Genomic DNA, 27638 nt, shown 5'->3' on the forward strand with positions numbered 1-27638 from the left:
CTGTGTTTAGGACCAGAAGAGACCAATAGATTCCTGTTTGATCTTTTATCATAGGAAACTAGTGCAACCCACCACTCTAACACCAAGTCCAACAACTGACATTAGACCACGTTATTGCAGCCCCGGTTCCATCCAACCCCGGTTCCATCCAACGTTCCACGAGGCGTACAGATAGTTCGGAATGGCTTGCTAGTTCGAACTATCTAGCCTGTGCCGTGTATAGCCGCGCGGCACGGGGTTCGAACAAGCCGGCATTTAAAAATGGTGCCGGCCGGCTTATGCAAATGAAGCCCGGGAAATTCAAATCCCGGGCTTCATTTGCACGTTCGGTATGCATACATTACCCCGCTAGTTCGAACTAGCGGGGTAGTGTAGACATACCCTAAATGTTGGCATTGTCCTGGAAGAATGCATATTCTCTGACTCCCCTCAGTAGGGCTGCATTCCATACAGATGGTATCATCGAGGAAGTCACCTCCCCCCGTAGAGAAGACACCCATTTTACACCTGTCACTCCACACATGGGTATTTAAAATCAGCCTCTAGTTTTGCAGGTTCAATTTTGGAACCACAATAAATAGAGGGCACAATGGACAGCATTTAGATGCCAAACTACTGGATTGTGCTAGCAAAATCAGGGGATAGGATGCAGTCCTTTCAAAAATCCAATTAAAAATTTTGAAAAGCAGTAACTGACCTTGGAGGCCTCAGTTTTGAGTGTTCATTTTAAGACCTGGACAAAAGCCATGTCCTCCAAAAGCAGAGCCCTACAAATTGGCTAGCACAGAGCCTTCAAATAAAACACAGTAAAATGACAAGGGATTTGAAATAACTTCTGTGCACCAAATGGTTCAGCTGATTCTGCTGCTACCAACCTGGAATCAAATAATATAGTTATTGGGGGGCAACAAAATCTGAGCTTCACCCCGCTCATAGCACTTTACATTGAGAAACCCTCTGATATTAACCCCACATACCTGACATCTGGATAATCCTTGCACATATCCTCAATAGTTTCCTTGATTTTAGGTTTGTTCTTCTCTGAAATTATGTTTGCAATGTATTGAATAGCAGAATCAAGCCAATCAGCATTAGAACCCTAAAAATAAGTTAGAAAAATCAAGAGGTGTAGTTTGTGATTGGTATTTTAATGAGACATGTCAACATTCAGAAAATACATTTACATTCATTTAGTATGTCCAGTAAACAATACTTCTGTACATCTAGCATCAAAGATATTTTACAAATATGGGCTTTATCTTTATTCTGTAGTGGGAACAGACCTGCCAGCTAACAGGGTGGGGCAAAGGTCCCAGCTATTCCACTTCCACTGCCATTACTCCTTAAATCACTGCCAGAGTGTCCGACACTGCAGAGCACCAGACAGCGTGCTCTGGATAGCACTGGGAAGACACAGTCTGGGCAATGCAGAGGACTAGCTGCCTTGGCCCTATTCCTTCCACCTGAGGCCCTCCCTCTTCTGGAAGCATGGGCCTTATCTCTTCCACCTGAGGTCCTGTCCATCCAGGAGTATAGAGCCAGGCCTCCCCCCATGTCGCCCAGGGAAAACTGAATTACAGAGAAGTCAGCCAACTTGCTCAAGATCATGGAATGAATTCATGGTAGCTGGACTAGAACCGTGTTCTTCTCCTGACTCTCAGCTTCCTTCTACATGCAGCATCCCTGTAGGACTCTCAATATAAACAATAACACATGGCAGTGGTTGTAACTCTGCAATAATAGGATGTCTTGGGCATATTGCAATGTTGCATACAAAGGATCAAACAGCAAGTGGGAAGAAAGTGTTCAGAGGTTTTAGTTTTCTGTTTGCATATCAAGAGTAGGGTTGCCAGGTGTCTGGTATTGACCCAGACAGTTCGGTATTTTTGGCTCCTGTCCGGTAAAAATATTCAGAAAATACCGGATACTTAAAATGTCCAGTATTTTCTGATTTTTTCCCAGTCAGGGGGCGAAAATACCAGACTGTCTGGGTCAATACTGGACACCTAGCAAACCTACACAGAGTCAGCAATCGGGCACAGCCCCTACCCCACAACTTACCTGGTTCTGCAGGGGAGCTGTCTGGCCCAGAACAGGGAGGGAGGCAAGATAGCCACTGGCTGCTGGCAGCCTATTAGGAGAGGCAGAACCTAACCCCTCCTGTTCTTAAAGGGGCCATGCTGTTTTTAAATTTAATTTTTTTTTTTTTTGCTTAATAACTCTCTGTGTCTTTTTTTTCCTCAAAAACTTTGGTCCTCCCCCTTTTTTTCAACAACATTTTTTCCCCATTTTTGGGGGGTGGTATGGGGGGTGTTCGGTATTTTGGGTTAAACCATCTGGCAACCCTAATCAAGAGTTTTGAAGGCAGTCAGTCACAGTCATTCACAAGGGGTTTTAAAAGGCTTTCAGGCTTTTTCCTTGGAACTGAGAATAATGGGAAGAGGGCTTTTGTGTGGGAAAAAGCCGTTTAGGCTGTCCTACTGCAATTTCAGTAAGGATCCAACTCTGCAGTCATGTGAGCAAGCCTAAAGGGGATTGAGTTCATGAGTAAGGCCCACTCATATGAGTATCAATTTGTTGGTTTGTGCCTGGATCCCATATGGCAGCGATAAATACCCAGCCTCTCAGAAAGTTGATTTGTCTGCACTGTCCTGAGTGACTGTTTCCTCTGCCCTGCTTACCAAAGAGGTGCAACTCTTGGCTTACTGATGATCAAAGCTGAGAAGTTTGGAAAGAACCTAAAAAAAGTTTGGTGCCCAAATCCCTTGAATTTCAATGGCATTTGGAAAACTACCTCCCTCAAGCTGAGATATTCAAAGGCATCTGTGGCTCTGTCTACACTTAACAGTTTAAAGTGCATCCTTGGCACTCTATGTAAACCACCTCCATGAGGGGAGTAGCCTGGGTCATACTGGCAATCTATAGCACTGTAACTTGCTGTGCTTTGGGGAGGGAGGTGGTGCTTTTTCACACCTGTGAGCCAGAATGTTACACTGCTGTAAGGTACCAGTGTAGACTTTTAGCCTGTGTGCATCAAACATAGAGATTAATGAACTACAAAGGGTGCAGTCAGCAGTAACCACCACCTCGCGCCTGAAATATCACCCATCACAAATCCCCAGCTTCTGCCTCTCCAGGCCTCTGGACAATGTGTTCCTAAAAATACTCCTCTGCTGATCACTCTGGCTTCTCTGCATAGGTTGTAGCAAAGGGAGTAGTAGTGCTAATGTATACGTTCTGCAGGCAGCCATCGGTATTGTCATCACTGTCATATAAGCCTGTGGTGAGCAGTGTTTGGTGGGACAGGGCCTGACCTTTATTCCAATTTGAAGTCATTGAGGCCACATCTACACTATGCGGAAGATCGATCCTCCAGAGGTTGATCTTCTGGTGTTCGATTTAACAGATCTAGTTCAGACCCGTAAATCAAACACTAAGGGCAGCTCTGGCTGGTGTCCAGTACTTCTTTTGTGAGGGGTAAAGAAAGCTGGCAGGCTCATTGGTCCCACTGGCCTCCTGCTGTGTGGACGGCATGGAAACGCAATTTAAGATATATCAACTCCAGCTACATAATTAACGTAGCTGGAGTTGCATATCTTAATTTGACCTTCTGCTGTAGTGTAGACCAGGCCTTAGAGGGGTGAAAATTAGGTGCGTGTGGATCTTAGGCCACTAGTAACAACGGAAGCCTTTTCTATAGCAGTTCTACTACTGGTTGAGTTGAACCAGAAATTACAACAGTGGGGGATGATAGGAAAACTATCCTAATGATCAGCTGCTTCTCATGTTGGGTTTCCCACCTGCTCACCTTACACTTCCTGCAGTGCAACTAAAAAGGCCCCACTGATGCAGTATGAGGCTTTACATACCAGTTCTTTGAAGCTTCCCTCTATAACTCTGGCTTCTCGGATCATCCTTTCGCTAACCTCTTTCCGCTTGGCTCTCTTTATTTTCCTTCTCGGTTTGATGACCTGCGCGATGTACTCTCTCACCACGTACTTGTGCGCATCACCTAGAAAATCCTATTTGTTTTAAAAGGAAAGATGGCAATGAGGTTTGAGAGCAGAGGGGCCTTTGAGCTCCTTGGCAATGTCACAAGAGGTAGATGAGAAGCCTGGGCTAATCAGCAACCTGTGAAATGCCAGACCAGGATTCTGCTCTGAATGCCACTTCCGCAGAGCACTCAGTGAGTGTGTGGACGCAGCTGAACAGGACATACAACTCATGTTCCCTTCCATCCATTATCTACATAAACAGGGGAGGGATAGCTCAGTGGTTTGAGCATTGGTCTGCTAAATGTGGGGTTGTGAGCTCAATCCCTCAGGGTGCCATTTTGGGATCTAGGGCAAATCTGTCAGGGATGGTACTTGGCCCTGCTGTGAGGGCAAGGGACTGGACTTGATGATTTTTCAAGGTCCCTTCCAGCCCTATGAGATAGGTATAGCTCCATATATGAAGTAAAGACAGTGAACAAAAAGAAGCTGTATGCTCACTGTAACCAAAATTGATCCCTGATTATATGTTGGTGATTTTGGCCCTTCAGTAACTAATGGGGACAGATGGGACTGTCTAGCAACATGTTTGGATGCTGCTTGCGGATTTTAAATTTAGACTTATTGGTACCTATCCTTGTATCTCCCGACTGTACAGAGAGTGTATGATGGTAGCATGTTAAAGTAACTGCTGTAATCTCCTTCATATGGTAGATATAGATGTAAAGCAACTACTATAATTCTAGAAGTAGGTGAATTGCTTTAATCAATTCACTGGACTTCCCAGAGGGCTGCAGCATCATGGTAAATGGAAAAAGGAACAATATACACCAGCATGGGCAGCCAGTGTATTGCAATTAAACTAGAATACTAACCAGTGCTTTTTGTTCAGAGGCCAATTCCCCTATTTCAGACATAGAAGGGAAGCAATAATGATGTAAGTTAAAAGTTTAGTTCCTTGAGAAAATAAAGGACAGACCTTGCAAATGTCCCAGGTTATATTAATTGCCTTACTGAAGGCAAGGGAGTGACCTTTGCAGGTCAGCCCCTGGTCTGGAAATAAGATCACCAGCTATACCGCTGGAACCTCATGCCAATCATTGCATCAACAGTAGCAGAGTGTATCACTGTGATCAGTGTTCCCTCTAATTTTTTTCCATACATGCACAGAATAAATTTTGTTACATGCACCAAGGCAGGTACAGATGTGCACCATCAGTAGAAACACATGCTACCAGCTGTGGTATTTGACTCTCCCCGGGGTGGCTGCCCAAGAACTCAGCATACAAGGAACACTGAGGCTACGTCTACATTAGCAAGATTTTGCGCAAATGCTTTTAACACAAGAGTTTTTGCGTTAAAGTATTTGCGCAAGAGAGCGTCTACACTGGCACGTGCCTTTGTGCAAGAGATGTGCTTTTGTACAAAAGGATCCATGCCAGTGTAGACGCTCTCTTGCACAAGAATGCTCCGATGGCCATTTTAGCCATCGGGCTTTCTTGTGCAAGAAATTAACGTTGCCTGTCTACACTGGCCTCTTGCGCAAGAACAGTTGCACAAGAGGGCTTATCCCTGAGTGGGAACATCAGAGTTCTTGTGCAAGAAGCACTGATTTCCTACATTAGAACATCAGTGTTCTCGCACAAGAACTCCCCGCCAGTGTAGACAAGCAGCATGTTTTTGCGCAAAAGCAACTGCTTTTGCGCAAAATCATGCCAATGTAGACACAGCCTGACTATGATGCCTCCTTTGCACCTGTGAATCAGGCATTGAGTCATTCTATGTTCCTTGACCTGTTCTGGGTGACCACAGTTGCACACTAAAGGGTTTTTTTTTTCATTTTCTATTTGTGCCACATGTACCCACATCTGCCATGGTTTGTGTGGATGTGGCTTAGGGTTGCTCATGACCCTTCTGGAAGATCAAAGCCAAGGATTTCTTGCATTGGGTCTTTCATAAGGTATTTGTTTGTGATTTTTTGTGGGTTCACATGACACTGTTAAAGGTTAATCATGTGAGTCTGAAGGGTTCGTGTCACTTCAAGCTAAGATGGGAAATGTTATCAAGTTCCTTGCTTTCATCAGTTCACTGGACTTCCCAGAGGGCTGCAGCATCATGGTAAATGGAGAGAGGAAAAATATACACCAGTATGGTCAGCCAGTGTATTGCAATTAAACGATAATACTAACCAATGCTTTTTGTTCCTCTTTAAGAGGCCAATTCCCCTATTTCAGTCATAGAAGGGAAGCAATAATGATGTAAGTTAAAAGTTTAGTTCCTTGAGAAAATAAAGGACAGACCTTGCAAATGTCCCAGGTTATATTAATTGCCTTACTGAAGGCAAGGGAGTGACCTTTGCAGGTCAGCCCCTGGTCTGGAAATAAGATCACCAGCTATACCGCTGGAACCTCATGCCAATTGTAATGCATAGGAAAAGGATACATACCTTGTCAATAGGCTCCTCTAAATGTTTTAGGTGTTGGCAAATTTGTTCAGTTATTGACATTATTGAATCCAGTATATCACTATTTAACATCCACGTGTCAGTCAGAATTTTCTTAAAGAGTGTCTGGAAAAAGACCAGTTTGCCAGTGTTATTATAGTAACCCTCTCCAAATTCAAATTATTGAGCAAACTCACAGTGCTGGACCTTGTATTCAACATACAGGAAGACACAGGCTAACAGGTTCAGTAATATCTTAGGGTATGTCTACACTACCCCGCTAGTTCGAACTAGCGGGGTAATGTATGCATACCGAACTTGCTAATGAAGCCCGGGATTTGAATTTCCCGGGCTTCATTAGCATAAAGCCGGCGCCGCCATTTTTAAAAGCCGGCTAGTGCGAACCCCGTGCCGCGCGACTACGCGCGGCACGGGCTAGATAGTTCGAACTAGTTAGCTATTCCGAACTATCTGTAAACCTCGTTCCACGAGGCGTAGAGATAGTTCAGAATAGCTAGCTAGTTCGAACTATCTAGCCCATGTCGCGTGTAGCCGCGCGGCACGGGGTTCGCACTAGCTGGCTTTTAAAAATGGCGGCGCCGGCTTTATGCTAATGAAGCCCGGGAAATTCAAATCCCGGGCTTCATTAGCAAGTTCGGTATGCATACATTACCCCACTAGTTCGAACTAGCGGGGTAGTGTAGACATACCCTCACACACTAAGGCCAGCTCTACACTGGACTTGGATGATCGGCTTAACGTACGCAATTCCAGCTATGCCAAATGCGTAGCTTGAGTCAGCTTACCTTAAACCACGCTATGGTGGTGTCCACACTGCATGAGGCCGATGGGAGTAAACGCTCTTATCTGCTTCCCTTACTCCTTGCAAAAGGAGGAGTACTGAACACTGGTGGGAGTTGCCCTTCAGCGTTCAATTTATGGGTCTATATGAGACCTGCTAAATTGAATGCTAGAAGATCAACCTCCAGAGTGTCAATCTTCCAGTGTGTATAGACATGCTCCAAGGGCCAGAGTGTTCAAGGGATTTAGACACCTAACATGCAGATAGGTACATAGTGGGATCTTCAAAAGCAGGGGCGGCCCATCCATATAGGTGAACTAGGCGGTTGCCTAGGGTGCCAAGTTAAATGGGGCACCAAATGGTGGTGCAATATCATTGAGGGGTTTGGAGGTGGGGGCACCGATTGCATAGTTCACCTTGGGCGCCAGTTGCTGACAGCTAGTCTAGGGCCGCCCTTGTAAAAGTATCTAAGTGCTTAACTCCCATTGATTTCCACAAATGCTAGGTGTGTAGGTGCTTTTGAAAAATCTTACTAGGTACCTAAGTATCTTTAAGCAATCTCATCCTTAGACTCTAAATCCCACTGAACTTTAATGAGACTCAAGCTCCTACGTGCTGGTTACTTTTGAAAACATTACCCATATGTTTCTAAGTCCCTTAGGCGCATTTAAGAATATCACCCACAGCCAGTAAATCTCATTCTATGGGGAAGAAGCCATTTTCCGAAAAAGCTTTTTCAGAGTGTTCAAGGGATTTAGACACCTAACATGCAGATAGGTACATAGTGGGATCTTCAAAAGCAGGGGCGTCCATATAGGCGAACTAGGCGGTTGCCTAGGGCGCCAAGTTAAATGGGGCACCAAATGGTGGTGCAATATCATTGAGGGGTTTGGAGATAGGTTTTTCAGAAAAAGGCATGTATGGATGTGGAAGAGAGTATTTTTTCGAAAGAAGAGAACTCTAGGCAAAAGCACAGGTGTCCTGGTGGCCACTCCATCCACAGTGATCACAACTGAAATGCGAGAGAGTGTCCAATCAATGTGGACACTATCTTTCGAAAAAGCACATTGCTTTTTCTGTGAGCTTTTTTTGCTGTGTAGACGCTCTCTTTCAAAAGAAGTTTTTCCAGAATATCCCTTCTGGAAAAGCTTCTTCGGAAAGAAGCCTGCAGTTTAGACATAGCCTTGGAGGTGCGGTTTTTCAGGCTCTGGAGAAGGGCAATGAAGTGAAGTCTAGCCCACTCAGGGTTACATAAAGGAAAATCCCTACTGTCAGGGAGGCAGTCCCCACTATTCTATGGCTCTCATACTGAATCCTCCTCTGTTTGTCCCTGATCTGGGTGTGACATATCTGCCTGGGGGAAGAGATCCCACATGTACACGCCACCTGTTCATAGTAAAGGTTAAACCAGTAGTGACCCAGCCTGCTCATCAACTCTTTCACAACTCGGTCTAGGTACAGAAGGCTTCTGCTCTGACTTTCTCTCTTGGACCATTGCAGATCTCTTCCCTGTGGTTTGCCCAGGCCCTCTAGACATCAGCATCTCCAGAATTAGGCTGCCTATGGAGAGTTCTACTAAGAGATGCTTCATCATAGCTTATGTTCTGCCACTGACTTCAGGTGGGTATTCATTTGAGGTTCAAGTTCAATTGCCCTCCTTCTGAAGGTTCTTTTGAGACTTGCCCAAGCCTGGCTTTCAATCTTTCTGCTTCTCTCCAAATTCCCGACCATCTAATTCTTCTTCACTTAGTCCAAAAATCCCTTCCTCTGAATGCCTTGCTACCTGGAACACTCTTCCCATGTATCTATGCCATGCCAACTCCATTCCTTTCAAATTCCATCTTTAAAACATGCTGACTTCTCCTTTGCTCTGGCTCTTGGCTCTGTCCCATCCCTGCGAATATGCAACAGGCCTGATCCAAAGCCTACTGCAGCCAGTGGAAAGACTCCCACTGACTCCAGTGAGGTTTGGATCACGTTAGAGCTGGGCTGTGTCCAAATGCTTCAGTTCCTGTGCCATGACGAATCTTTGCACCCGTTTCCTGTCAGTTTATTCATTTTAACTTACAAAGTAAAACTCTGATCTGACAAACTATAGGTGCACAAGTCCCAAACTTTCCTTACATGTTCCTCATACAACTCTGCTCCCTCATGCCCCTCATATCCCTGCACAGCCCTTGCAGGTTCAATCCATAAACCCCTCTGTGGGGTATCGCTGCACAATGTTTCTGTTTCAGCCACCTTCTGCCTTCTTGGAAGAGATCACCTGGAGTCAATGTGCACATAGCATGCAGGATTCAGAAATCCCTATCAAAGCATCTGGAAAAGCTTCATTGGATCGGAAATAGCTTCCCCTGTACTGCTGATGGGAGGATTTTGCCCTTCCAATGGTGAAAGAGCTCTTAGGTTTTGCTATAACATACCTGAACAGAGCCCTGAGGCAGAATAAACTCATTTCATTTTCACTGTCCTGAGATTCGCCTTTGGGGGAAGTGGGGAGTTTGGTTTGAGCCACTGACTCAGCAAAATCATTTGGAAGCTCCACACAAGTGAGAAGCGAAACCCCCCCTCCCCAAACAAATCCTCACTGACGTGGCCCCTGACTAAGAAAGAGAAAGACTCTCCCCACATTCCCTTCGCACACCAGAGCCTCGGGGAGCCCAGGCTAGTAGATTTTGTGTGCTCCAGCCCTTTGGTGGGGTGTGTGCAGCACCAGCACGGACTCCCCAAAGCCAGAGGTGAAAAGAGATCTGAGCCTCAGGCAAGCTGGGAGCTGCATCTGGCCCTGGGCCTTAGGTTCCCCATCCCTGCTTTAGATAGAAGTTTGTAGAAGAGATGACAGCAGACTTGCCCTGAATAAAATAAGTCTAAACAGAACCCTTAGAAAGCTATTTTTTAAATCCAAGGAACAAACACACCTCTGCTGTAACCCCATTGTCATCACTAGGATTTCACCAGGGGTGAAATTCCCTTGAGATGTTTTAGGATACAGTATGCTAAAAAGCCAACAAATATGTATTTAATTCCTGTGGTTCTACAATAAAAGGCTTAACCAATGCATCAATGTTTGCAATGAAAAGCCTTAAACCCTAGAAATTTGACATGGAGTTGGCGAGACTAGATATGATGCACTTTGAAATGATCGCATTCTCCTATCCACGCAAAATGGGATGTGTATTAGGAAAATGGCAATAAATCCTGAACTACCAGCTTCAGATCATTCCAAACTCTTCTTACCTGCGTTTTTAGTTCCAGTTTATTTAAAGCGTCCTTTCTGAAGCTCTTTATCACAAGAGTCAGGATCTCTTCCAGTTCCTTAGTATCGGCGTTAAATGTTTTTTGTAAGCCTCTCCTAGAGAGAGAAATAAAAGTAATGGTTTAATGTTGACCTGCATCATGAACTACTGCTGTGGACATCTTAGCCAAAACATTGAGATTTTTTTCAAAGGACTCTCTTGTATCTCCAATAGTTTCCCTTCTCATCACCTGTTCATGGTCACAAAGCATTGTTCCTTTTCTGCAACAGCAGAGATCCCAACCACCTATAATTTTTAGTAATCCTCCTGATGAGTTACATATAATTATAAAATGATTAATTCAGCCTTAAATCTATTAATTATGCAAGCACAAATACATATTTATATGCACACAGATAAAATGTATGTGTGTCACTGCCATTCAGGTCTGGCAAATTCAGCACATAGGACCATGTTTTTCTTCACCACTCCTGTGGGACATGCACAGGATAGCACAGTGAGGGACTCTCAGGAGGGGATTTTGAAGGAGATGCTGCTGGATTCCTTGCCCAAGCCACAGAGATATGTTGCTCTCTAAGCACCCACTCCATGTGGACCCCACATGGACAATGTTAACATGCTCTGGGTCAGTGGTTTTCAAACTTTCCAGACTACTTGGACCCGTTTCAGTAGTTTGATTTATCTTGAATACCCCCAAGTCACACCTCCCTTAAACTGCTTGCTTACAAAATCAGGCATAAAAATACCAGTGTCACAACACACTACTACATTGTGTGCATCTGAAACTAATTTGTACTGATTTAGCTGGTGCTTTTTATGTAGCCTGTTTGTAAATCTAGGCAAATGTCTAGAGGAGTTAATCTATCCTATGACAGGGTGCGTATATCCTACACTGAGCAAGAAAGGTTTAGCCCTATGCTATGGGCAGCAGACGTCCCTCCCCTCAGACCATACAGGGCATGCTCCATCTGCTGCCTCATTTTAAAATCGAGCAGCCTGGTTTAATCTAGGTCAGGGGTGTCCAAACTTTTTTCAAAGAGGGCCAGATTTGATGAAGTGAACATGCGCGAGGGCCGACCATTTTGCCTGACATTCTTTGAACCATTAAAATTAAATGCAAATTAACTATTTTATGCAAAGTTTATTGCAAACGGCATACTTTTCATTTCATCACATGGATGACAAATCTAAACAGGTGTTAAATCACTCTGCCTTTCATATCTGAAGGCCAGATGAAAAAAAAATCCAGGAAGCTGAAATATATGTCAGGAACATTGTAAAGTACATTACATATTATTGGTAATAAAGGTTGTCTGTCAACTTTTAAGTTAAAAAAATATGAACAGGAACATAACACCAAGTATACATGTTGTGTCCAAATATATTTATAACTGATTTAGACCAACTGACATTAATTGAGATTTTACAATGTATTCATCTCAATTGAAAAAAAAACTTGCCTGCACTAATGTGAAGGGTGAAACTGAGATCTAGACTGCAGCACATAGGCTAGGTCTGGTTCAAAGGCAGTGGTTTTGATGCGCAAAATGTCACGCAGGTGAGAGTCACTTAGTCTTGTCCTCACGCGGTTCTTGTTAAAGTTCATAGCAGAGAATGTCTTCTCACACATATATGTTGAGCCAAACAAGCTCAGCATTTTCTTAGCCAATGTTCGAATCTCTTGAAACCGGCTCTTATCCAGTTGTCGGTAAAAGTTCACAAGAGAGAGCTGTTGGTGACGACTGCGTAACTCGCTGTCACAATGCAGCTCAATGAGCTCGAGCTGCAGCTGATCTGGAGCATCATCGGGGTCAACAGAGAATGGAGAGGAGAAAAGGCTGATCTCCTTTTCAATAGCTGCAAAATCCTGAAAGCGCCGTTTAAACTCCCCAGCCAGAGATGCGATGTCTGCTGCATACCTGCTCGTTTGCGCACTGATATTGTCCTGTGGAAAACTGTTCATTATTTCCTGCAACGCTGAAAAATGTATGATATTGGGCTGTGTTTGTGACAACTGCCTTATGAAAAGTTGCAGCTTTGTTCCAAAGGCTTTGAGGTGTGAATAAAGCTGTTCACCACTGCATCTTTCCCCTGAAGACTCGTGTTCAGTACATTCAGATGCTTTGTTATGTTAACTAGAAACCCCAAATCAGCCAGCCAAATAGGATCAGATAGTTCTCGCACTGGTTGTCCCTTTGTTTCCAAGAATTCTCCGATTTCCTTTCTGAGACAGTAGAAACGCTGCAGTGCAGACCCCCGACTGAGCCATCTTACATCGTTGTGATATAAAATATCTTCGTATTCAGCCTGGATGTCCAGTAGAAACTGTTTAAACTGGCGGTGGCACAGGGCTTTAGAGCGAATAAAATTAATAGTCGTTAGCACTGGTTTCATAACATGATCATATTTGAGATGTTTAGCACAGAGAACTTGTTGATGAATGATACAATGGAGTTTAATAGCTTTGCCTCCTTCTTCGATCACCTTGTTATAGATTAGGGTTGATAATCCACTTCGTTCACCAGCCATGGCAGGTGCCCCATCAGAATAATCCCAGTAACTTTGTTCCAAGGCAGTTTCATGTCATCTATGGCGGAACTAACAGAAACAAATAAATCTTTTCCTCTTGTTTGGTCCGTAAGGCTCTGGAGGTCAAGTAGCTCTTCAGTCACATTCATTTCATCGTCCACCCCTCTCATAAAAATCAGCAACTGAGCTGTGTCAGATAGGTCTGTGCTTTCATCACAGGCTATTGAAAAGAAGTCAAAATCCACTCCTTTGGACGTCAACTGTCTCTTAATATCTGATGAAATCTCTTCAATTCTCCGTGCTACAGTGTCACGAGCCAGGCAAAAGTTGGCAAACTCTTGCTTCTTCTCAGGACAGATATTCTCAACCATTTTCATAACACATTCTTTGATAAAGTCACCCTCAGCAAAGATTTGCAATTTTTAGCAATTAACGTTGCCACCTCATAGCTCGCCCTTGTGGCATTTTCATTTGACTCACGGGCTCTTGTGAAAAATTGTTGTGACATTAAAACAGCTTCAAGTTGCTTCAACTTTTCACTGCGGTTGCGCCCTGTTAGCTTGTCATATGTGCTATGTCTCGACTGGTAGTGTCTCTTGACATTAAATTCCTTATAAACAGCCACAGTCTCTTGGCATATCAGACAAACACAGTGATTCCGTATTTCAGTGAAGAAATATTCCACTTTCCACCTGTCCTGGAAGCAGCGGCCCTCACTATCAACTTTCCTTCTCTTATTTACAGTCGCCATTTTTGAAATTGACCAGAAGGGGAAGGGATCATGTGAGCGCAGTGCCAGAGGTTTTGGTCTAAGTGTGTTCGTCCGAGCACTAATACACTGCCCAACAAGAATTCTCTTGCTTTTGTGACTGTGTGTGGTGAGGAGTCTAAGGATGAGCTCGGGCGTGTTCGCAGCTCCACGTGCCCGAGCCCGCCAGGAAGCTGACAGGGCGCAGCGCCAATCACAGGTACTGAGACATTTCCCGATCTCTGCAGCTGCGGACCGAAAATGTCTCAGTACCTGTGATTAGCGCTGCGCACTGTCAGCTTCCCGGCGGGTTCAGGTACGTGGAGCTGTGAACATGCCCGAGCTCATCCTTAGTCCTGAGCAGCGCTCAGGGATTCGTTGGGGGCCATAAAAGATAGATATTGCCAAATTACCTGTGGGGCTGTATTAAACCGGAACACGGGCCGCAATTGGCTCGCGGGCCGGACTTTGGACATGCCTGATCTAGGTGGATTGCCAAGGAAAGAGGCTGCTTGGTGGAGGCTCCAGGCCAGCAGCTATGACAGCTATGGACTGCAGGAACCTGAAGATCTGGAAACCAGATTGGGAACCTGCTGCTCTTAGTAAACAACCAGGAGCTGGAGTTCTAGGGAGTTACCCCTCTCAGGAGTCTGGTGGTCCTGAGGGTGAATCAACTGCCACCTCAAAAACTGTGGTAGGAAGTGGACAAGGAATGTGGGGTGAGTGGTACCTGCCACCTGAACAAACATCTCGTGATGGGATTCCTTGTTGACTAGGTAATGACCACTCCTGTTTCAACACAGTCCTAAGCTAGGACCTAGTGCAGAGGCTGGATCTAGGTCCCCACTGAGACTGTCCCTGCCCTTAAGAGCAGTCTGTTGTTCTGACTGTGGCCGCTAGGCTGCCCTGCCCCGACTGCAGGAGTGGTTATATGGACTCTGGCCAATGGGACATACAGCCCCAATCCCAGGAGTAGTTATGTTGATCCAGGCCACTGAGCTGTACAGTCCAGCTGGAGGACAGTCTGGTATACTGTTACTGTCATGGTATCACATCCCTGTCCTGCCCTGAAGGAAGACAAGGTGTGCATACCATGCAATATGTCCCCTGGAAGACCTTTGTGTACCTACAGGGATACACATGCCTCTAGAATTGTCAATTTTATGGGATTGACCTGTGTCATAACCATGAGGGCTGGCCAGCACCTGGGGATTAAAAGGTTAACTATGTCTCCTTGCTCTAGCTAGGTATCTGGTCAGCCAATAACAATGCAGGTAGGGGTTTCAAACTGGGACAAAGGAATGTTTAACTTTTCCCTCCTTTGTCTGGATCAGAGCAGTTTTCTTCCAGGTAACAGGGAAATGGGAGGCCGTCTGTCTCTCCAAGAAAAATATTTTCCCAATATGTAAGCAGAGTAAAATTAGTCAACCATCAGGCGTTATTGTTTTCCTGGTGTGGGAATGTGGAAATGATGTCTGTGCTGTTAAAAGTGGTTGTTCCCTTTCCTTTGTAACTAAGTCCTTAGCCCAGGGGATTCCCCGGAGTATCTAGATTAATTGGTGGCTTTTTCCCAGCTAGTCACTATGTTGGCAACTATGATTTTGTTTTGATAATAAAAGTTTGCTTCTTTTTTTTATTAACCTGGTATTGGTTCATTTCTGTGTCCTGGAAAATCTGTCTGTGGGCATCTGCATGCCTCTGACTAGGGGGTAGCTACCACAGACTGCAACTTGCATTTTCTCTTTTCTTTTTCATGCTCTTTGAGGAAAAGAGCTTGAGGTACCCCTGAGGTGTTTTAGGGAAGACATTTCCCAAGTGATCTCTTCCATGGTTTTCTTGGAATACTTGGGATGTGGCAATGGTTTTTATTTTGCAAAATCCGGGTATTAGGATTTTGGGGGAAGTTTGTGTACCAAAGCCTGCAGAGATCAGGTTTTGGGGTGCTTTTGTGGGCCCCCACTCCTGCATTTATCATGCCAGAGTGGGGAACAGCCTTGACAACGTGATTTTGCTGAAAGCAGTATCAATCTCACAGTGCCTATTGATAGCAATTCTGGAAATTTTAATAGGCTATTTTAAGAAAACGACATGAGAGCATAATGGAAGAAAAAAATCCCCTGGAATAGCTTCAGTCACAGTTGGCAACTCTCTCTGCCTCGGCTGAGAAGCACTCATCTCTCTCGGTACTTAGAGAGTCAGCAAAGTCCACATGAGGCAGTTAGAGCACAACACGCCACCTGTGGCCTGGGCAGTGAATGCACCCCAAGCCCCACTGATGACCCCTGTTGCTTGCCTATTACTAGTCCCTCACTGCACCACCTGCCGGGGAGACACCAAAGAGGTGAAGAGATGGGGACAGAAGAGAAAGAGAGAGGGAATCTGACAGAGGAAGAGGAAGAAGGGGAGAAGGTTTGTATGGGGTGATTTCTGCAAATCCAGTAATGTGCCTGAACCACAATTGCTTACTGCTTAAACTTTAGCAGCCACGCTAATAGGCCCAAATTAGACCTAGACTGCGACTTCCACATGACCACAGTCAGGGAAGGAAGGGGGAGTTTGGGTGCCACAAAGAGGGCAGCTTGACCCCGCGTCCTTTCTGAGGCTCAAATCTCTAGTGAAATCGCTGAGCTATACATTTAGAAAAACAGGAAGTTTGTCTAAATGCCCTAAGACATATATATATCAGGGTCCCCAGGCATGGAGTCTCTGAAAAAGAAAAAACACATCTGTTGAAAGTGATGATCAGAAGAAAACCTCTTGCTTAACCTTTCAAAAGTGCTTGCCTAACAAGTTTTTGAGTGACATGTTATTGTAATACTAATGGATATATAGGGAAAGAAAGTTTGAGTTAGGGGGACAATTTTGGGAACACTTGGAGGGACGCCTCGAGGACTCCTTGAGGACTCTTCACATCTGGACGCATCTCCGTCCACACCGGCAGACAGAAGACTGGCCATCGGAAGCCTGCCCGGTGCCACTTGAGAGCCACACTCAACTTCAGTAACTATCGAGGATGGGGGTGTTTACTAACCTGTTGCGGACATGTGTCAGTGCTTGAGACTAAGTAAAGTTTAGCTTTAAGTCAAAGCACTCTTGTGTTGTCCTGTTTGTACTATCCATCTATTGGGCCGATGACCGTGTCTCCCCTAAATTATTTCCTGACACCACCTTGCAGAGAGTAAAAGTTTCCGAGAGGTTTGGGTTGAAAGAACCCCGGGAAACAGGTTCATTTCAGGAAGTAGGTCCCGGCCTGGAACTGGCCTATGTAATTAAGATCTCTGGGCAGCATAGCAAGGCAGCTTTCCTCAGAGCCGATCCTCCTCTTCTCCCTGTTTGACAATGAGGGTTGGGGATGTTGTTGGGAGAAAAGTCCTGGTTTTAGTATGAGGGGGAGATGGAGGGAGAGAGAACCTGGATTCTGCAAGGTGGGGGAGAAGAGAGAAGTCCAAGCAAGCTCCCTGTTGTTGTAAATGTCCCTGAAAGCTTCAGAGCAAGGCTGTCATCTCTACAATAGTATGACTAGTAGAGGTGAGTGAGAGAAAGATGTGCAATTCTGAGCTGGATCTAGATATTGGCCACCTGCATTTCTATAATACAGAGAAGTCCAAATCCAGGGTTTTGATTCAGGTCCATTATTTCTTATGCCAAATGTTTCCCAAACACTCACAGAGACAGTCCCTGCTCAAAGGAGTGTATAATAAGCACAGGGTTGCCAAGTGTCTTGTTTTGAACCAGACAGTCCAGTATTTGAGATTTTTCTTCGGGAAACAAATTGAGAAAATATAAATGAGAAAATATAAATGTCCGGTATTTTCTAAATAAGATGTCATGTAGATTGTGATGTAATGTCAAGTGTGCCTGGTATTTTTGTTGAAACTATCTGGCAACCCTAAACAAGCAGGCTGCCAACAGGAGAGGGAGGAACAAAGGAGGGAACTGCCCTGGGGCCCGGTGATACAAAAGGGCCCAGAACTCCTGGCTGCTGCCTCTGTTACTGCAATAATGATGGTGGTCGGAGACGTAGACCCTTTAAATCGCTGCCAGTACCACGTGGCTCGTTCGAGGCAGCACTGAGGGCGGGAAGGGGCGGGGCAATGCTCAGGGCTGCCTAGCCTCAGCCCTGCCCTTTCTGGGGGTACAGAGCAGACCCCTTTCACCCTCACATCCCACCTTGTCTAGGAGCCAGTGAGGCTGTTGGCCCCACTGGAGACAAATAAACAGACACCCAGGAAAAAGTGATAACAATGACCAATTTATGGTAATACAAAGAAATTATACAGAAATCAATTTGATTTCCCAGATGGAGTGTCTATTATTAATGCAGAATTGAACAACAAATTGTAAAAAGAGGTGCATCAGTACAAAACTCATATGACTTTGCTTAAAGCACATAAGCAGTTAACTTTGGAAAGTATTAATATGACCATAATGGAATGAGTGACAAGTTTAAGGAAAAATGAAGGCTGGAAATTTTGGTGAAGTCCTAAGCAGCTTAACTAGGCTCTGGGGTTAAGGAAGTCCTCTTTAGATTTCCCACATTGCACAATAACAATTGTGTAAAGCACTCTTTGGCAAATCAAAGCAACAGCAATAAAGTATTGTGGTTCCCTTGCAGCTGTGTATAAAGAATGCTAGTCATCTCAGCTCTGTGTTTCAAGAAAGCCATATCCATTTAAATTGCCGTGATTTTTTTTAATCATCTTAACTAGTGCACAAGTCTGTGTGAAACCTAACTCTGTTTGTTGCATTTCAGCTGATTAAGACAGCTTTAAGGTAAACTGAACTAATCTCTGAAACAGTGTTCATGTAGGCATTGAACCTTACTTAACTAATCTGCTGCAAGTTTCAAATTGTGCAATATAGAAACATATGTGTGGATATTTTATATTCACTGGGTATTTGGAGTGGGAAAAGGCTTGTATAGACACAGGCTACGTGGAATGGTCAGACTCTTATTTTTGTTTTTGCTTTGTAGTATTAAGGGCGGACCCGATTCTTACCTAAGCCAACGACAAAACTCCAATTGACTTTGGTGGGAGCGGAACTGAGTCATTAGTCCAAAAGTTTCATGCTTGGATGCCTAAAACAGGGCATATACATTTAAAGGCACCCAGACAAATGACCTGATATTTGCAAGTTCTGCACATTTGCAGCTGCTCACATCCTGGTGTTGGATGGTTTTAGAGACGTTGAACTCCACAGCAGCCCAGCTCTACAATCCTGCAAACACCTGTGCACGTTTAACTTGATACATGAACTGTCCTGTTGGATTTAACTCATCTACCTAGGTGTGTTGGAAATAGGGGAGCAGCAGCACCCCCTGGCTTGAACTGGCTCCCATCACAGACAGGGTTATAGTTTTGTTCAATGGCTTTCACCATGCCCAGTATACAGATTGTTCCAATACCTCTCAATCTACATGACATTAAGCAAGTGCTTGCAGCATTGGGGCCCAGCTTTGGAAATGCTGCCCTTCACTTTTGCAAGAAATCCTTAGCCCAGAATTGCTTAATAGCTAGTACTGACAAAGCTGTCACTGTGAAACCAGGACAGTACTTTAAAGACCATGTTGTATGGCTAATTACTGGAGAGACCATGCCATCTAGAGGCTTTCTTATGTTAGTGCTTACTATGGACTCTAACAAAAATACACTAGAGAAAATGGAAGCTGCTACAACTTTATCCCATGTACAGCAGAATGAATGGCCCAGGGCCAAATGTCCCTGGCCTTGGTGTGACTGGCACATGCAGGCACTGACAGTGCTAGCAAGGGGTGATGGTAAGCAGGAATATTTGGGGATGGGAAGCCCTTGAGCTGCTCAGAGTCCTAAGCAATTCCTTACTTTGCTTATGCACCAGCTCTGCATGGAGGCGTGACCTGGACTCTACCCACTCAGCACTGTTAGGATAGGACTAGGATGCCCAGAGTCAGGATTGGTTCCAGTGTAACTGACGGGCTAGAAACTAATCTGCAGCTAGCCTGTAATGTCACAATCTGTTCCTGAGTCAAGGGCAGCACATAGCATTGTGACCTCAGAGGTAGAGCAGCACATGGGCTGCGCTTCTGTCACAGTTCTTTCCCCACTCCCTCTTTGCTCTGAGGAGAGCAGTAAGCTATTCAGGTCTTGTCATGCAGTAGTTACTGCCCCTTGTGTCCAGCAATGGAAGAGGGGTACTTCTCCCAACTTGTTCTTCCCTATCCTCTCACTGCTCTCCTCTTCCCCCAACAACCCAGAAGTGCAAGGCCAAAGGAATGGCCTCCATCCTGTTCTCCTTTGCATAGCTGAGTAAGGACTGTGCCCACATCATCCCAGGAAGATTAGTTGTATTTTAGAGGGACTGTATGTAAGCAAGTGCCACAAACAGCAGCCCGCTCACCCAGTTCAGCTATGTGGACAGCTGCATGCAAATGGACAATAAATCCTTCCCACATTCAGTGCCAAACCCTTTCATGGTGCCCAGAATGTGACGTGCTACTGGTAATACACCTTGTACTAGCTCTTTGGTTCGAGGATCAGAACATAGTGCTCTGAATGGAGAGAACTAACCCAGAGCAGTGAAGTTAATCCCAGACTTCTAGTGTCAGCAAAGGCTTGTGGAATCTGTAGGCCTATTCTGACCTCACTCATTACAAAACGTGAGTCGATTTCTAATGGTGACATTGGAATTGACTTCACAGTGTTTGATGTAACCTGTGTTTGCCATCACTTTTATAGAGTTTTGGAATTTGAGTTCTCTGAGCCCCCAGATAAATAATAAGCACAGCAATATATAAGAAAGGGTTTTTTGTTTTCAATTTCAAAGGACCCCCAATATAGCTGCTTGCAGAATTTGGAATTCACCCCTGCCAGTACAAAACGTTCTTATGCACTGTGTGGGGTGGGTGGGGATGGCCAGGCAGGAGAGCCTTTGTACCACCTACAAAGGTGCAAATGGTCTACAGATGTGCAACTGGCCTATAGGCAGGGGCAAGCTGTGGGACAGGCTCTGGATTGCTTGGTCCCAATGCCTCATGGAAGCAGCAGGGAGGGGCTACAGCTGTTATTCCTGTTCAGACTGGAGTATCAGACCCTGATTGTGAGGTAGCCCTGACTTGGGGCTGTGAGAGGGAGGAGGAGGGTGGTTCACTTCTGATGACTCCATCCACTTAGAGCCTGAACCCCCTGGCTTTCTATGTGTGGGGAGAATTTCAGCCACACTGCTGTGTGCTGATTTGGCAGTTAGACTTGTGCTAATGGGCAAACACACACATCAGAGGCTATTACTTCCTTTGAAAGGTGTTTTAAGATCTGCTGATATACAGCCTTGTATGTGTATTGTTATTAATCTAAAAACTTGGCTCTAAATCTACCTTTGAGAACTCAACCCCCTAAAAATCACCACAGCCAGTAACTATGTGGAGTTATTTGCAAGCTAAATGTTTTCTATAATATCAAAGCGAGCAGCTATCAGATTATACTGTTGTTTGCGTTAGGGTTATTAAAAAGCGGATAATTAGGTAGCCATGTAATTAGGGATGTAATAGTATAGTCGATTAACCAATAAGCAAAAGCTTAGAGGTTAATGCTATAGACCACATGCATTTGCCCTCACCCCCACCAGTAAATTTTTTAGCAGGCTGGCCATCAGCATGGCTCAGTCCCAGCTCGTGCTTGGTCCATGACCTATCCCTGCTGCAGCTCTCCATTTAAAGTGTATTAGGATCCAGGAGGGCAGGCACCGGGTATGGGAGCTCAGACTCTCCCCAGACAAGGGCTGCTGCCTCCCCTTGTTGCTGCCTCTGTATCAGAGGCAACAGCGTGGGGTGACAGGCAGCCAGTCCGTAAGGGGAGCTGGTTTTTAAACTGGCTTCCCTCGCGAACCAGCATCTGTCTGGCACCCCACACTGCTGCCTCTGACACAGAGCCAGCAGCGTGTAGTGACAGCTGATTCCCCGGGAGTGGGATGGGAGCCTGTGTGTGATCGTGCATGGTAACCAATATGCCCAGGCTTATCAGTTAACCATGTAAACGGTTATCCTATTACAGCTCTAGTTTACATACTATTTTAACTAGTATTTTAAATCATGACCATGTGTGTTTGAAATTTGCAAATGGGTGAGACTCTAATCTCCTCTTCCGAACACCAAACATTTCTGTTACTCAACCCCTATGTCCCAGACAAACTGAGCTTTCATCTGTGTCCCTAACTCTAAGCTAAATTCTACTTTGGGAAATAAGCACTGCTATACAAATCAGGAATAACTCATGCAAATCTATCCTGGGCATAACTCCATTGTTTCCCTGCAGTTACACCAAGGATTATTCTGATCCATTCACTCTGGTGGGGAATAGTTTCTACCTTAATTCTTTGCTGAGCAATAAGATCCAACAGATATCCCTTCATCCCCCAACCATAAATATGTTATAAGGGAAACACAGACTTACATCAGATCACAGAAGGTGTTAATATAGGCTACCAAATATGGCAGAAACAACAAATCCTCTCTCTTTTTGTACCACTCCACAAATTCCTTCTTTAATCTGCAACAGAAATTTCAGAAAAAATCATTACAGCGGGTTGAAAATAAAACAGGGTGAAGTTCCTAATGAACTCTTTAACTAATAGAACTGCAGTGACCTTCCTGCATGTACACAGGGATCAAGAGAAAAACTCACTGCTTACTCCTGCTGTTCTCAAAATATGTGCATTTTTCATCTTAACAGGAGGTGTGCATGAGAATTAGAGGAAGATATGCCATAGATAAACACTGGATAGGCTTGCTTGAATCTGCAATCAACAAAGCTTAGAATAGATTCTAGATTTTTTTCCCCCATGAAAGGGTATAGGTGAAAATTCCAACCTTTAGTTGTGAGTGATTAAATGTACCATTGCTAAGTGGGCTCAAACTACTTCTGTAATTTCTCTGGCTTTAGCTCAAGGCTTATTTTATAACAGAAACCAAATATGAGCAAAATCTCTACATCTCTATATTTACACCATACTGACAAAATACTGAGGATTCAGGTCTGTATTTCCTGTATAATGCACCTTTCAGGACCCTGGTGTCTGCAGAAACAAGTAGCCACTTTGCGCTTAAGTCCAAGAGACTTTAGGAAAATTAGACTTTACTTTTGTTGTTTCCTGTTTTTATTAATCTAAAACTAAAAGTACCTTATTTACACTGACAACTTCCATTTGTACATGCTAGTGTAAGAAAACACACGGGCTACTTCTACACTGGCACGTTCTCACGCAAAATCTCTTTGCGGAAGAGTTCTTCTGCAAAAACTCTTCCAGAAGAGAGTGTCTACACTGGCATGTGCTTTTGCGCAAGAGATGTGCTTTTGCACGAGAGCATCCATGCCAGTGTAGATGCTCTCTTGCGCAAGAAAGCTCTGATGGCCATTTTAACCATAGGACTTTCTTGCGCAAGAAATTCATGTTGCCGGTCTACACTGGCCTCCTGTGCAAGAACAGTTGTGCAAAAGGGCTTATTCCTGAGCAGGAGCATCAGAGTTCTGGCACAAGAAGCCCTGATTTTATAAATTAGAACGTCAGTTTATTTGCGTAAGAACACGCGGCCAGTGTAGACAGGCAGTAAGTTTTTACGCAAGAGTGGCCGCTTTTGCGCGAGATCACACCAGTGTAGACACAGCCACGGAGTCAGGAAGCACAAGGCAATGAGTTATTCAGTCAGGGTATGTCTACACTTGCACCCTCTTTCGAGAGAGGGATGCAAATGAAGACATTCGAAATTGTAAATGAAGCCGGGATTTAAATATCCCATGCTTCATTTGCATAATTGCATTATGGCACTATTTCAAAATACAAAACACGGTATAGATGCGGTTATTTCAGGAGAACACCCTTCTTCCTAAATTACCCTTAATCCTCATAAAATGAGGTTTCACAGTTATTTCAGAAAAAGGGTGTTCTCCCAAAATAACCTCATCTACACTGCGTTTTGTATTTCAAAATAGCGCTATTTCGAAATAGTGCCATAATGAGATTATGCAAACTAAGCATGGGATATTTAAATCCCAGCTTCATTTGCAATTTCGAATGTCTTCATTTTCATCCCTCCCTCAAAAAAGGGTGCAAGTGTAGACATACCCTCAGGTACTTATCTTCCCTTGTGTGAGACTCACATTGGGACTTGGTTTATATGAAGGAAGCTTAACAAAAATTAAGCAAAGAAAGTTCCTTCTCTTTTTTTAATCACTTTTAATGGTGAGAACAAGATACTATTCTTTAAAGAAATCTCAGACAAACTGCTGGTGTGAACTCCTTAGGATTTTCCAGTAGTAACTGGGATATTAGAGATGAAACTTGAGAAGTAATTATTGCCTTTAAAATATTTAAAATACCTGTCATGTATCACAAAATGCAACCATTTCACATATTAGGAAAGCTATTTTCAGTGTCTTCTACAGTTCATTTTATAAAATACTTAATAGCAAACTACCCATTTGCCTCATTCCTTGGTGTTAACTTTCACTGGTTTATGTACAATTATTTTTATTTGTCAGTTGATTCATGCTGAAATACCCTTCTCCCTCCCTCCCTCTCTCTCTCTCTCTCTCTCTCTCTCTCTCTCTTTTTTCAATTTCAGAGTGCTACTTAAATACAACAAATCATGGGCTGTACAAGAAGGTTTTGATCTCTCCGAAGATGAGAAAAATAACATTTTCATCTATAGAACCCAAATCTTTCCAGGGAATATCCCAAATCTATGTGATGATCTAGACAACTAAAGATGACACTGGGACTTGAATGTTAGAGATATTAAAATATAAGTATTTAGCCCATAATCCCAATGGCTACTCCCTTGAGGAGAACGAATGGTCCTGTGGCACTTTAGAGACTAACTAAAATATACAGAATCAATCATGAGCTTTTGTGGGCAAAACCTATTTCACTGGAAAGTACATCATTCCACGTAAGTGGCAGAATTCTCTCCACTGCTGAAACTGACTAAATTTATGAGAGATTTAGAAGTTGAGCTAGAAATGAGTTGTGCATTTTGGGCCTGATCCCATGCCCATTCAAGTTAATTGCAAAGATCTCATTGGCTTCAATACTGCAAGATTGTGTCCTGTGTCCTTATTTGGGCATGCTCAGTGCTACGTTTTATTGTTCAGTATATGCTACAGTGATAACTGTATTGGACATCTAGTAAATACTGACAGATAGAAAATGCCTTTTCATCCATCCCTTTTTATAGAGCTGACATCAGATATATGGGAGACTCATGCTCCCATCTGTCTATTTACTATTGTGTGTGTTGATTGTTTTGGAAATCTCTCAGCGCCTCGGTTAAGTTTGTCAGGCTTACAAGAAATTCACATGAATCCTAATTTTCCTAGAAGCAAGCACATGGGAATCCAGTGCTAGCGTTTGGCCCATGGCATGGATACTACTATTGAGCACTGGCTTTAGGATACTCATTTTGGAAGGAATATGTTGCCAAAGGCATTCGTGACCTTGGTATGAATTCTCTCAGTTCTCCCATGCTGATGTCAAGAGTTGCTGTTTCCAGACTTTTCAAAATGTTTCCAGATTGCTTCTTGAGCTGTCCAATGAGCTATAAAAGAGTCAGAGGAGAATCCAGTGAATGGAACGGAAACAGCGGAATAGCCTTTGTCCAATAAACTGGTATCATAGAATAATAGGACTGGAAGGGACCTCGAGAGGTCATTGAGTCCAGCCCGCCGCCCTCAAGGCAGGATCAAGCTCCGTCTACACCATCCCTGACAGATGTCTATTTAACCTGTTCTTAAATATCTCCAGAGAGGGAGATTCCACCACCTCCCTTGGCAGTTTATTCCAATATTTGACCACCCTGACAGTTAGGAATTTTTTCCTAATGTCCAATCTAAACCTCCCCTGCTGCACTTTAAGCCCATTACTCCTTGTCCTGTCCTCAGAAACCAAGAGGAACAAATTTTCCTGGGTATCACTGGGGTCAGCAGTAAAGTTAGTGATCTGATCTGCGTATCTAGGGGGAGAACCCTGTGACATTTACCAGACACATTTTGGCATGTGCTTTTAAAAACAATAATCCAGAATGGACCCAGAGGCTTGAATTACCACACAATACATGGACGTCTAATTGTTTCAGTGGGCTAAGAAACAAAACAGCCCTGAACTGCCTTGGTGAAAATAACTCTCTTCTGGGCCCTTATTTAAGGCCCAGCTCTCTGCCCAGTACCCAGCCGTGAGTAGCTGATCTGAACACCAGAGAAAGCAGGAGCAGGGTGGAGTCTTCTTCTTTCCCTATCTGTGGAGCAGCTATGGAGCTCGGAGCCCAGAGCTAAGTCAGAGGAGTGATCAGGGTGCTGCAAAAGTGGCTTGACACTGACCTGACCCCAACTCACACAAACTGAAAATCGCTGCCCATGGGTGCCTGGTCTGTAAGGCACAGCAAGGCACAGCCTACCCAGAGCAGGGGCTGTGCGGGCCCCGCCCCTCCCTGGCCCCAGCAGCCACCTGGGGCTGCTGTGGAATGTTTAGTGTGGTTCAGGCAGGTTCCAGGGCAGCTGGGAAGGCAGAGTAACTGGGAGCCTCCTCAGCGCCGCCCCTGAACCTGCATGGAACAGGCACAAGGCTCAAATTATAGTCACATGGCTTCTCCCTGCTGCTGTAGCAGCAGCCTCAATTGCATTCATCTCACCTGCTCCAGGAGATGGCTAGCCCTGCTCTGCAGACCACCCCACCCAGCTTGCTGTGTTCCTGCTGCTGCCTCATCTGTTGGCTGGTTTCTGCTCCTGCTCGGCACCACCCCGCGCCCTACACTTGGCCCCTTACCCAATCCAACCCCCCCCCCCCCACACACACACTTTGGCCCAGGTAAGCAAAGTGGGCTTCCTCCTTGCTTGATTGGCTCCCCTCTCCCTTGCTAGTGTGTATATGTGTGGTGGGAGGGTTCACTTTTCCAGCCCAGTTGCTACTGAGCCTGCTGCTGGCTCTTCTCCCCTTGCCCTCTCCAGACATGCTCTCCCCACAGTCCCTCCTCCCCCTTGCTGGTGCGTGGAGAGTATGTGTGTGTGGGGGGGTTGCCTAGGCCAATAAGCCCTGCAGAGATAGCTGCCGATTCCCTCTCCTTCCCCTGTTATCCTCTCCCCACAGTGCCTTGCAGTGGAGTTGGGTGTGAGGGGTGGGAATGAGACAAGTGGGGGGAAGAGGCTGTGGGAAAGGAAGGGGGAGGGAGGTAATGAGAAGAGGGCGATAGAGAAGAAAAGGGGATGAAGAAGTGGGGGGGAGCAGGAGTCCAGCATGCAGTGTCTCCTTAGCACTAGCTGGGGCTCCCTGGTTAAGCAGATCCATCTAACCCTCACTCTGACAAGCCCTGCTCCCCTAAACCTGGACTCATCCAACTAGCTCCCCAGCAAGTTGCACCTGGATCCCCTATCTTATGAGCTCCCACTTCCTCAGCACCTGGACCCCACACCAAACCCCATCTCCTCTCAACTCCTCCACTGAGCTCAAATAGCAACCCATTGCCCCATCACCAGAAACCCTCACTGAGTCCCTGTGCATCCAGATCTCCCACTAAGCTGCTCACACCCAGATTCCCCTCACAATAACCCCCTCCACATCTGGCTCATGCTGGGCTGACCCTGCCCAGCCACACCTGGTACACCTGGCACAGAGAGGCAGGGCCAGCCCTTACTTACACTATGTTAGGGTCAGGTGCAGCTTCACTGTGGAGTTCCTGTGCTGGGGGAAGCTGGGATTTCAGGGTGATCTCACCACCTCCATGCAGCTAGTGGCCTGTGCTCCCCTCTGCTAGAAATGTGAAGATAAGGGGTTTTCTCCATGGCCTTCCTGTCATAGACTTCCAGGGGACCATACGGGACCATCATTTAAGGCTTGGTCTCATGGG

At 45.0% G+C, this 27638-nt stretch overlaps 1 protein-coding gene across 2 annotated transcripts in view; it reads right to left on the reverse strand.

Annotated features, from left to right (window-relative positions):
- EXOC3L4 (exocyst complex component 3 like 4) overlaps nucleotides 1-27638 on the reverse strand; it is a 57424-nt gene that overhangs the window by 7540 nt on the left and 22246 nt on the right. For both annotated transcript variants that reach the window (XM_075926508.1, XM_025183060.2), the window contains exons 6-11: nucleotides 25237-25337; nucleotides 22198-22293; nucleotides 10475-10589; nucleotides 6439-6561; nucleotides 3870-4022; nucleotides 978-1099 (exon numbers count right to left, since the gene is read on the reverse strand). In XM_075926508.1, coding sequence (XP_075782623.1) covers nucleotides 978-1099; nucleotides 3870-4022; nucleotides 6439-6561; nucleotides 10475-10589; nucleotides 22198-22293; nucleotides 25237-25337 — 710 coding nt within the window. The remainder of the gene's footprint in view (nucleotides 1-977; nucleotides 1100-3869; nucleotides 4023-6438; nucleotides 6562-10474; nucleotides 10590-22197; nucleotides 22294-25236; nucleotides 25338-27638) is intronic.

This window comes from Pelodiscus sinensis, chromosome 4, assembly GCF_049634645.1.
Source record: "Pelodiscus sinensis isolate JC-2024 chromosome 4, ASM4963464v1, whole genome shotgun sequence".
Classification (NCBI taxonomy): Eukaryota; Metazoa; Chordata; order Testudines; family Trionychidae; genus Pelodiscus; species Pelodiscus sinensis.